General features: G+C 51.0%; 1 protein-coding gene across 1 annotated transcript in view; it reads right to left on the reverse strand.

The window, feature by feature from the left end:
• Positions 1–12,498, reverse strand: part of LOC136937792 (transient receptor potential cation channel subfamily M member 3-like) — a 57,701-nt gene that overhangs the window by 23,722 nt on the left and 21,481 nt on the right. Inside the window, 1 exon segment of the mRNA XM_067230913.1 lies at positions 8,568–8,574. Within this exon segment, the coding sequence (XP_067087014.1) occupies positions 8,568–8,574 (7 nt within the window).

The raw sequence follows: 12,498 nt of genomic DNA on the forward strand, positions 1-12,498 counted from the left end.
CATTTGCAGCAAGCCAGCGTTCGTATTACCAGACAAAATATCGTCATTAAAGGGATTCTTCAACTACAAAAAAAAAATCTATTAAAACACAAAATACGTGAAATGAGTAAGCTATGGTAAATGGACACGGGATCTTTAAATAGAGCAGGGTTTCAGTTTCTTGCTTTCTCAGAGGGAACAAATTACATTTTCCCATCCAGCATCTCATCCTGGGAGCCAAAGTGAAAGGGCATTTTCTATTTGGTGGACGTAATGGAACTTGCGTTTAGCGTCCCAGAGCCCAACTAGTAGAAATGAATCACGACAGTAAAAAATCATGACTTTGACTCAGCCGTCTTTCTCTTTATCTCAATTTCTCTCTCTCTCTCGCTTTACCTCCCCATCTCTCTCTCCCTCTCTCTCTGTCACACCCTCCCTATCTCCTTTTCTTTCCGTCTCTCCCTCTTTCCCTCTGTCTCCCCTCCTTCTCTCTCTCCATCCCTTCCTCTGTCGCTTTCTCTCTCTCTCTCTCTCTCTCTCTCTCTCTCTCTCTCTCTCTCTCTCTCTCTCTGTCTCTGTCTTTGTGCAGCACAGTGGTAACATATGACAGCTCCCCTCCTTGGCACACCGTCAATAATATCACACGACAGTATTGCGCACACACCCATCCTCTCTCACACACACACACACACACACACGTGCTTCCACACACCTCTTCAGGTCTCTGACCTCTGGTGGTTTAATCACATCATAAACAACTAATATTGAGTCTGCGTTCTCACTGGAACCTCTCCAATCGGGATTGGCTGCTTTGTGAACTCCTGGACGGCCTTGGAAGATTGATTTCCCCCCACTTGGTTTCTCAAGAGTGATAAATGACTTCTCGTTTTAAGAGACATAGTCCTTTCCCCCCGGAGGTAGGATAGACAAAGCTTCGATGGCTACCGGCCAAACTGCATCAGAGACTCGTCACGGGAAGTCGCGCACACGCTTGTGTGTGTGTGTGTATGTGTGTGTGGGTGTGTGTCCACTGTCAAGACCCTCACAGACCAAACGAGTCAGCCTAGAGAAACACTTTGTCAGCACGGCTACTGTGAGATATAATCCAGTTCGGTACTCGACATCATTAAAATGGAGGGACTATTAAACATGTCTCTATGGACACATTCTACTTCGGCACACGTCCCATCTTTAGTCCTCAGACAGAGTAGATTAGGCCCGGTTCGATTTTCCCTCTGTCACAAACGGATGTTATGTCACAAAGACTTGAGAGAACCAATATGTCCATATGCTGCGTTTGAATTCCAGTTCAAAGGCTTGACAGGAAGTGGCGGAGGATAGATAGGGAGGAAGAGAAAGGTGAGGGGAGGACCATCGCAAGGGAAGTCAGGTGGCTGAGCGGTGAGGGAATCGGGCTAGTAATCCGAAGGTTGCCAGTTTGATTCCCGGTCATGCCAACTGACGTTGTGTCCTTGGGCAAGGCACTTCACCCTACTTGCATCTGGGGAATGTCCCTGTACTTACTGTAAGTCGCTCTGGATAAGAGCGTCTGCTAAATGACTAAATGTAAATGTAAGTCGCACTTCCTCCTTTCCAGCAGAGCCCTCAGAATGTTCCGGCAAAGAGAGGGAGGGAGAGATACAGGGAGAGCGCAGAGGAGGAAGGAGAGAGAGGGTTATTGTACCAGCAATCCCAAAAGCCCTCGGTGCGTCAGCGAGGACCCGTTTCCAGAACTAGCAGGGTGCTCCAACGTTACATAACCTTCTTCCTCACACAAGTCTTAACCCTCCCTCCCCTCTCCTCCTTACCACCATCTCCATCCTTCCACTTAGCCCAACTCTCTCTCATCATCCACTCCTGCCTCCTTTTTACTCGCCTCTTTCCTCCCCCATCCATCCATCCCTCCATCTCTCCCTCCCCTCTCTCTTCAACCGTGATCAGCGTAACTGTTGCAGTCCCCATCCTGCTGAGTGTTGCTATGGAGACGGAAAACTGGAAATCCCCCGCATCCCTAAAACCCTCTTGGGTGCAGCTGGGAATCGGAGCAGGGAATCTGAAAAGCACACACACAACACACACACACACACTTGCGTGCACACACGCACACACATAAAAAAAAAAACGAAATGAAAATGGAACAGTTGTGTGTGTGTGTTATTGTCAGTGAGGGTCACAAGGTATTGACTATGGCTTCAGGTCCCAAGAGCAAATAAAGGTACTTAAAGCTCTATCTTGTTCCCTGGGAAGTGATGACGCGGAGAATGCCATTCCAACAGTAGGCCCCACATCCAAGGCTCTGATTGGTGAGGCTCACCACCATGCCATGTGAAGATGTGTCGATCCCGGGGCTCCTTGGAGCTGACGAGACATGTTCCCATCTAAAACCACCCTGAGGCTTGAGGCCTTAGATAAGATAAACCCTCATCTGAACCCATACTGCCCGCAGCTAGCCAAGAGTTACGATCCTGGTAATGGTAAGACTGGTACACTGGCAATTTCCGGATCCATAAAAAGAGGTTACAGAAAGTAATCCAACAAAATATAACAATAGTTTGATCGATATATTATTACCAGTTTAATTTCTGTTATAATGAACTATAGTACTCGGAACACCTGGATTGTAGTTTAGAAGCACTTCCCATAGGGTACTGTAATCCGTGTTTTTATAACATACATGGCGAATAAACCGAATTCTGATTCTAATTCAGTTTCTAATACCAGTATTCCTGTATCTAATTCTCATTTCCCATAATTCCCAGTTCCTGAATAACTATCACATTTGAATTGTCGTTCCTATAGTCTTGTATCATTCCCTGTAATGTAGTATGAAGGAGAAAGAGGATCTGTAATATTAAAATAGATTATTGGTGGTAAATCATTCAAGATAGCAATAGAGCAAATAGATTGTATGACTAAGAGTCAATTCTCTGACAGACCCATGGGTCAACCTAGGCTTCCGGCTGGGAAGGTATGGATCTGGAGGTAATGTGATTACTGGTAGATGTCTACGGTGTTGTGGTTCTGCATTCTTATCCCAACCAGATTGTGTGTGTAGCTGTGCATGTATGTGTGTCTGGAAACCATAATCCCTTTACCGAAACACTCTCGGCGATGAGAATGTGATGGAGATAGTAAACCGATGCCTTCATTACTGGCCAAGTCTGAAAGCAAATAAGTGATTCACCCACCCACCATCCGACTCACTGCTGAGTGTCGCTCGAATAAACGATAATAACAATCGCAACAATCAGGTTCGATTCCCAAGGCGGGCGGGTAGCACCGTTTACGAAAACGGTACCCGGTAGCATGACCGCCAAAACCCGTCACGGAGCTGGAAATGACGGTCGCTCACGGGTTTTACCGGCGCTGCAAGGCACGCAAGGAGGCCCAGGACGGAACGCCGTACGAACGCTCAGACGACACCTCGTCAACCGTGTCCTTTACGGCTCATTAGCATAGGGGAATGTGACCTTCAGCATCACGCTTCAGATCTTGGAACCGATGATCTTTTCAATGTATGTTGATGTGCGCGTGTGGTAGCGTGCCTGTGTGCGCGAGAGTGCCATGCGTGTCGGTCGCACGGCTTTTACAATATTTCCCTGGTTAAGAAGGGTTTAAACCACACCCACTTGAGATTTGGTTTATGGATCATGTTGACCTTGACTCACGTCTTGGGTTCACCAGCTCTGGACCTCAATGACTTCCTCCGATTTCTTCCAATTCCATACCACCCAAAGTTGGCCCCAGTGTCAATAACCATATTGAGCTGGGTTGAAAGACAGAGAAAAGATAACTGTGCAGTGGGGGTGGGGGTGGTCAGGGAAGGACAACCAACCCCCCCCCCCCACCGTCATGAATCCCGGCTTAATTCAAGCCACGCTTGCTCCTATCCCTCCCGTGGCTGTGCTCTCATAGCATTTCAGCCGAGCGGAAATCCGACGACCTGACGCGTCTGTTTTATGGATGTGTAGGTCATATCCTTGTGGGTTCTCTCTGAGTCGGGGCATGTTTTCAACTGATTGGAAAGGATAGCCCCTGGGCCCCTGGGGAGCCCTCACCCAGAAGTCTACCCTGTCAGCGCTTCAGTGCTGCTGGCACGTATCGGGAGGGGGGGGGGGGTGGAGGCCATCTTGACGAACGGCCGTCAAGGATTGGTGCTCGTCCTCTCCTACCCTACAGCTAACAAGACACACCGTTGATTCACCGCGACCAGCCATCTATCAACCCCTTAAGTGTTTATACCTCGTGATTAAGACTGATAGTCTGATGAAGAAAGGGGGAGAGAGAGAGAGAGACAGAGAGAGAGAGAGAGAGAGACAGAGAGAGAGAGCCTTGAAGGGATAGAGTGAAGGGAAAGTGAGACAGCAAGGTAGGCCTGAGTTCGTGTGAGGTGCTGAAGAAATGAAGTTCTGTTAGGAGCTACTGTATATGATGAGTGCACGCCTGTTGCAACAGGGCTGTCTTCCTCAGCGACGTACGATGCGAAAAGCGCTGGGAGGACGGACACCGTAGAAGCTTTTGGCTACACAAATACTTTCTTTGCATTGGCTTACAGTGGATATCCAAGGATAAGAACTAATCGTTTCCACGGCTATTGGCACATCGTTAGGCTTCAAGACCACCCAGATGGCGACGGTGAGGTAGGAAGGGAGAACAGAGGGACGAGGGAGGAAGGAAGTGAAAAGGGAAAGGAGGGAGGAAAGAGGAGGGAGGAAGGTTTAGTCGAGAGCCAACAGTACCACTTCTTAACCCAGGCTGGCAGAGAAGAGGATTGAACCAGTGGGATTTATGATAGCCATCTTGTGAGCAGGTGGGATTCCTGAGCCGGACTATCCAAGATTACGCCACACAATGCACCAAGTACATCTACACACACAAACACACACACACACACGCAGATGTACACACATCTTGGAAACTCTAGGCCACTTGATCTACGAGAAAAGAAGAAGAAAAAAGCGACCTTTCGTTCTGTCAAACCAGCAAACTGGCATCGTCCGAGGTTATTTCGCTCCAAACTTTCAGAGGGCGGTGGACTTGTCTCTGTCTTGCCGATGGGAAATCCTCGCGGGGGCGGGGAGGGGGGGGGGGGGCAGGGGAGGCTCACAGAACGAAACGCCAGCATAAATACCCCGCAAAAAAGCAAGAAGATCTCCAGAGGGCGGTCGTAGCTACGTAACTGTGGCTGTGGCTCCGGCTCTGTGTCGATCCCACGCACTCCCGCCCTCCCATTGTCTAAATCAGGATGAACTCGGATCTATAGACGGCTTGCCTGGTGGGAGGTGGCTCCGTGCTAATGCTCATTAAAACACTCTCGTCCTCCTACGCTCCCACACAGCGCTAAATAGGTGAGTGTGTGTGTGTGTGTTTGGGGAGGGAACGGGAGATGACTAAGGGACCGAGACGCAACCGAGAGAAACGGGCATCCGCGACAGCATCCCTTCTTCCCGACCGTTCGGCCGACCTCGGTGACCTGGTCGGCCCGCGCCGCTCTCCCGCTCGTCGTATTCGACGCCGGAGAGGCCGCGAGGACGCCGGAGGAGAAGGGCCGGCGCCGTGCGCGAGGTTTAGAGCGACCTCTCGGCGGCGAGGACTAAGTCTTTAACCCCTTCTGCGTACACAAACAACATACCCTCGGTTTCTGGAGGGAGCGAGAGGTGGGCAGGTGCTAGGCGCCGCCACGCTGTCCGATACAGAGGACTCGAATCCGTTGAGGCCCTTCAGGCTATGAAGTTGTTAACGGAACTCGAAAAGCAATCAAGCAAAGAGACGCATTCTGCATAACGTACAGCTGGTCTTGGATGCCATTGCCAGAGTTGTTTGGACTTATTATCACTCCATCCTTAATGGGGAGTAGGGAGCGATTCGGAGCACTGTCAGCCCCTATATGTCTCTGACTGCCTTTCAAATGTGCTACTGTGGGAAATCAGACTGTCTAATAACTGATGTCCCCCCCCCCCCGTCAACACATGGTTTTCCTTTTCTTCCTTCCTTTATCTCCCCTCCTTTTTTTTGTCTTTGTCTCTGTCACTCTCCCTCTCTCTCTCTCTCTTTCTCTCTCTCTCTCTATCTCTCTCCCTCTCTCTCTTTCTCTCTCTCTCTCTATCTCTCTCTCTCTCTCTCTCTCCGTTCCCCGTTTCTTCCGCACATTTTCTGTCCCGCCCTGATCCGATGTGGAAAACGACAGTGAGCTAAATGGTCCCTCTGAGGCCAATCATTAATCTTGCTCTCTCTCACTGTCTGTCCGTGTGTCACACACACACACACACACAGAGAGCTCATTCCACACTATTGGGTGAGAATCGTGTGTTTTTCATTGCACATTGGGATCTTAACAGACGTTTCGATTGAGGACAAGATTAACACTTCTCTGCATTGCCAAATGTCAGTGATGACATATTTCTCTGTAAGAAGGTTGGCTTTGTCCCCGGTGTTTGCATGAGGGTGTGTGTGTGTGTGTGTGTGTGTGTGTGTGTGTGTGTGTGTGTGTGTGTGTGTGTGTGTGTGTGTGTGTGTGTGTGTGAGAGAGAGCGAGTATGTCTGTGTGTGTGTGTTTAGCCATAGCTTACCTACTAATCACAATAACCATTCAGACACCACGGAGATATTGTCCTGGTCTGCCTGGAACCGCAAATTTTCCCTTCCCTACCATAAAAATCTAGATAACTCCAATCGTAAACTTATTGTGTTTCCATACAGCCCGTCCCAACCGAACCCTTCCACCTTCGTTCTAATTGGACAGAGATCAAGTGAATGCTAAATGGGTGCGATCGACATCAATTCCCAAAAGGTTTTCTACAGAGGTAACGGTCTTTCAATTAGCCTGATCACAACCCCATGCAGCTTATGGCCGGATGGACAGGAGGAAGGAGAGGAGAAACAAGAGGAGGGGAGAGGAGGAGGGAAAGGAGGAGGGAGAGGAGGAGAGACAGGAGGGAGAGGAGGAGGGAGAGGAGGAGAGAGAGGAGGGAGAGGAGGAGGGAGAGGAGGAGGGAGAGGAGGAAGGAGAGGAGGAGAGAGAGGAAGAGAGAGAGGAGGAGGGAGAGGAGGAAGGAAAAGAGGAGAGAGAGGAGGGAGAGGAAGAGGGAGAAGAGGAGAGAGGAGGAGAGAGAGGAGGGAGAGCAGGAGAAAGGAGGAGAGAGAGGAGAGAGGAGGATGAAGACACATCCCCGTGAAAGTTATCAAATATAAAGTAAAGTTCTGAGTTACATAACATGTTATGTAACAACTGTGGATCTCTGACAGGCGAGTGACGCACAACTCAAACTGCGCAGCCCTGCAACTAGGCCATCACCCTGCGTACTCCTCTAGGGGCCGTTAAGGGGACAAGGAGCAGTACACACAGCGAGCAAAGGTGAGAATAGCAACGGAGGGACACACTTCAACATCCGGGTGGCATTCGAACTTCCAGTATGAAACTCAGCAGGAGGCCAGAGCGGGGGGATAAGGGGAGCCCAGGTGTTGACAAGCCACCCCTGTTCCCTTCTCCGGCTCCTACTCACCATCTCACCTCCCGAGTCGTGTTTTGCCAGGCGACTTGATTCGCCCAGATTAGCTGTGACACACCGACGCCTGGGTCCCTGGAAATGAACTGTCAGCCACAGCCAGGCTCAGCCAGACAGCGGCATCACCCCCAGCCAATCAGCGGGGCCCCGACACACACATCCACGCTCACACACACACACACACACATACACACACACACAGGGCAAGGCGGACAGAACCGGGCCCACCCACACACAGAGAAGGCAAGAAAAAACGAAATCACATTTCAACCCTTTTTTTTACCCCGTAAAGACACACAATATTTCCCCAACGCGTGGGCGTTTCTACCCTGCATTTTGACCAAGACCGGCAGTCCTCCCCCTCAGACGACTCACATGACTTCAACATGCGGCAGGCTTGTAGCTTACCAAACAGGTGGGCTTGGGTCATAAACCGCGAGAAAAGCCCGAGGGGCGGATTGGCCGAGGTGAAAGAACCGGGCTAATCTAGAACAGATGGAGGAAAACCACAAGAGGTCAGGGTAAAGCTCTCCTGTGCGATACCGAACCTGCTTGTTTGGCAACAAGCCGCTACCTGCGCTACTCTCATGTGTTTGCTTTGAATTTCTTCTGTCAGTTTAATCAAATCCGAATTATTGACTATGTTTATTAGAAGTGCCGACCGACAAAAAAAGGAATCTGCCTCTCTCCCTGTCGAGGGTTTCACCCTTGCTGTTATGGTCTTTGAAACGATACGTTGTTCAAGACTTGACCGGTCCTGCTCTCTGCTCCCCCTGGGAGCCAGCTGCTTACGGTTTCGCATAATTATCTTCCCGACGAAGGTGGAAAATCTATTTCATCTCTTCGAGTAATTTCCACAGGGAATTAGACGCCATGCCGTGGCAAAACACAGCCCTCTCTCACTCTCTCTCTTTTTCTCTCTCTCTCTTCCTCTATCTCTCCGGGATTCTATATGATTTCCCATTGACAGTTCCAACCATTTAGATGATCTCATTCAAATGGAAGGGGGACTGATTTGAAACTACTTTATGCTGATTTTTCGAGGCTGTGGTGGGGTAAAATGACACCATACGCCCCAGCAACTCTGGCCCTTTAAGCGAGAATGTTTAAGCTTCTGGATGTCATCAAGCCAACGGTAATCAGCATTAGCCAAATGTTAGCGCCTGAAATTCAACCATCCAAACTCCCAGCGCACTGAAACTGGGGGCAGCCGGGATAACCACCTCACTCGGCCCCACCACACAATGCAAAGCAGTGGGGCTAACCATGTAGCTTGGCCCCACTTGTAACCGCGGCGCTGAGCCAGATTGTGATGGTGCCCTCGCGCCTGGCTTGGGAGACAGGTTGAGGGTGGATGGGGGTATGGGGATGGGGGTGGGGCTGTCTAAAGCTTGAGGACCTCTGGACCGCGTCACCACCGGCTGTTGTGGCCCGACCCCCGTCTCGCCGACGGAGAGGGGTTAACGCTATTTTCTCCAGACCGATGGGTGAGAGCCCCGCTGCATTGTGGGTCCAAGTGCGTCTTCCATGTCTGGGAGGGACTGATAACGCGGGGGGGGGGGGGGGGGGGGGGGGGGGGGAGGGGAGCTGGCGGAGGATCAGAGAGGGACCCAACCCCCCTGCGACTGTCATCCCTCTCTCATTCTAGCCCTTTCTCTGCTCGCATCATTCCTCCCCTTTTCTTTTTTGGCTCTCGTTCTGTTGCAGCCTCCCCAAGCTCTCAGTCCCGCTTCTCACGGCTCCTCTCTTATAAAACCTGTTCTCCTTCTCCTTTATCAACAGTACATCCCTCTTCTTTTGGCTTCGGCCTGTCGAGCTCCCTTTCCTGGGCCTTTTCTTTCTTTCGTCTGCAACAATAACAACCCCACCCCCCCCTCCACACACACACCCACGCACCCACGCACACTTTCACACACCTGCTGTTGGTCTCCCTTGCCCATCCTTCTCTCTGTACGTCCTCCACTCTACCCTTCCCTCTCTGTCTCCCTGTTTCTATCCCTCCGAGGAGCCTACCGTCCTGGCTGACAGGCTGAGGGTGGAGGGCTGAGAAGATCTGTCTTAGTGGGGTATTAGAGGGAAACGCTCTCTATGACAGGGAGCGAGAGAGGGGGTGGGGGTGGGGAGAGAGAAGGAGGGAGAGGCGGGAAAAGGCAGAAGGAGAAGGATGGTGGGTGAAGCGAGAGGGAGAAGAGGAGGGTCGGAGAGAGATCTCTATAATTCTCTCACATGGAGGTATTAAATGGGATTTCGGAGATACAGCATTTTTAGAGCCCGGATAAATCGTGCCAAAGTGCCGTTGAGCAGGAGACCACATGATTGATGACCTGAGACGAGAGTGTTACAGGGAAGGTTCTCGTGATTAACCATGTAGACTTGACCTGTCCCGACCCCCCCACCCCCCCCCTCCTTCTCCCTTTCTCCTTCCATTTAGCCCTCCTCCTCCTCCTTCTCCTTCTCCCACTTCTCCCTCTCCATCTGCTTCTCCCTCTCCTCTCCACCTCTGTCCCTCTCAGTCACACCTTGTAATTAATCCATGGACGGACATCCCGTGCCCATGCACTCCTGCACTGTAACAATTTGCCTAGAAGTTTAACACCTTCCCCGGCACTCTGTTGGATGTGTGGATGTGTCCCCGAATAGCTCCTTTACAGCTGCTCTGAGGTCTATTCTTATCTTGGCTTGTCTCTCTCCTCCTCTCAACCAGGCCAGCTCTGAACCAGAGACAACTTCCATTCATTCACTGAACTCGGAATCCATGCTCCCCCCCCCCCCCCGCTGATGCTTATGATGGAGGATGAAGGAGATTTGAGCTTATCCAGGCAGCCAAACAGAAGACCTACTAAAAAGGAAACGGCGGACCACACAGCACACTGAGGGGCCATAAACTGTGGAGCCCCGAAAATGCATCTTTCGGTGTTTCCGATTAGACGACGGATCCAGGCCGAGGCCAGCGAGGAGCCACGACGGCTGCCTCGTTCTGTTAATGACCAGCGGCAAAACAGAACCCCCGGAACATTCTGACCGAAGAAGAAAAGCCATTCGTACAGCAGCCTGGTCCCAAAAACAGGGGGAGGGGAAACAAACAAAACAGGGAAGATCCTAACGCAACATTGTCCTTGTAAACAACATGAGTTTGTCTTCAGAGTGTCAGACACGAGAGAAGTAGTTCAATGCCCAGGCTTGGTAATGATCTCAACAGCTCCCCTCGGTGTCTCTCTTCCTCAGACACCATCTCCACACCTCCCTCTCTCTCCTGGCTCGGAGACCGCCATGGAGGAATACTTTACTCAGCCTCTATACACTCTAGGGGGGGGGGGGGTGAGTGTGTGCGTGCGTGTGTGTGTGGATGGTGTTGTGTGTTTCTGTTTGCCAGGTAAAAGCCCAAGAGAAAGACGGGAATGCACGTTGAAATGAGCTGGCGCTCCAGCAGTGCGCACGCCAAAGACAACCCAACAGCGTGCGGAGAACCTTGGAGAACGTTCCATCTTTATCCAGTGCCGCTGCAGTCGTCCGGGGCTGTCAAACCACTGCCCCCCTATCGACCGTGTGAGTTGAGACCCAGCGAATGGCCCAGGGTTGTTTGGAAAAATGTCATGTCGGTCAGACCGACGTGGTGCTACTGTAGAGAAGATGGCCACCCATAGACGCAGACAGAGTGAGTCGGAACCAGCTGGAGAGAAATGCTCCCTTGTTGAGGGGGAAGTATGACAGCTGATGATGGCAGAGTGCGGTTTGAAGGATGGTTTGATATAGTTGCAGCAAACTCCTGGGGGAAGGAACGGGTGGAGAGGGGGAGAGGGAAAAGGAGGGAGAGAGAGAGAGATGAGAGAGGGAGAGAGAGATGAGAGAGAGAGGCAGAGAGGGTGGTCCAAAAATAGCTTTGTGTGGCCATGCTGTTTACTCTCATTTTCCATGTCCTAATATCCAATTTACAGGCGCACTCACACATCCACACGTCCACGAGACTGGAAAACACACACTCGAGCACACACACACACACACACACACACAAACTCATTTATATTCTGCACCACCTGTTTAGGCAGCAATGCACACGTATGCAGGTATCCACGCAATTGACACATAGCATCGACTCACACACACACACACACACACACACACACATACTGTGCAAGCCTGTTGGTAGCAGTATGGGCGCTAATAGCACCACCAGAAGGTTTGTGCAGTAGGACTGTCACAAGTGTTGAAGCCCCATTGCACCAGTCGGATGAGAGGATGGATGGAGAGAAACTATTTCCCCGCTCTGCATTAATCCTCCAGAGGACTGCTGTGACACGAGGATCCAGCCTATTTAACCGGAGCTATTAAGCAGGAGGAAGGCTTAATGCTACAGGCAGCTTCAAAGGCCAGTCGCAAACACACCAATGGAGAAGTGTCTGTGTGTGTGTGTGTGTGTGTGTGTGTGCGCGTAGCTTCAAAGGCTACCCTGGCTGTACAAAATGTGCTGTCATGCGTCCAGCAAGGAGATCTGATTAGGGATGTCCATAAAGACAGAAAGGTGGAACAGTGCTTTGCTTTTATTACAGTGGCATTATCAGAGTGCCCCAAGATGGCAACGAATACTAACAAAACAAAGCTCACAACCTGACTGTGTGTGTGGGTCTGTATGTGTGTGTGCGTGAGTGTGTGTGTGTGTGTGAGTTTGTGTACCTTCCAGAAGCACGACACTAATAGAGTAAATTCCCTAGGCGATCGCCTCGTTTGAGCAGTTGGAAACGGTTTATCAACGGGAAACCCATCAAACAGATTCAAACTATTTTTGCTTGTGACCCAAATAGAGAGTTACCAAGGGGGTCCTGGCGGTGGAGGAGGGGGGAGGGGGTCGTTCAGCAGCTGACTCAAACCTCTCTGATCCGAGAGACTGGAGCCCTTCGTCACCATGCGGGGCTGCACGCTGGGACGGACTTCGGCACCAAGTCCCAACTAGAACCCCACCCAGCGCCGCCACCCTCCCCGCAGCTTCCATCTCCGTTCACTGGTGGAACGCGGAGCG

The sequence above is a fragment of the Osmerus mordax genome, chromosome 28 (genome assembly GCF_038355195.1).
Source record: "Osmerus mordax isolate fOsmMor3 chromosome 28, fOsmMor3.pri, whole genome shotgun sequence".
Lineage (NCBI taxonomy): Eukaryota > Metazoa > Chordata > Actinopteri > Osmeriformes > Osmeridae > Osmerus > Osmerus mordax.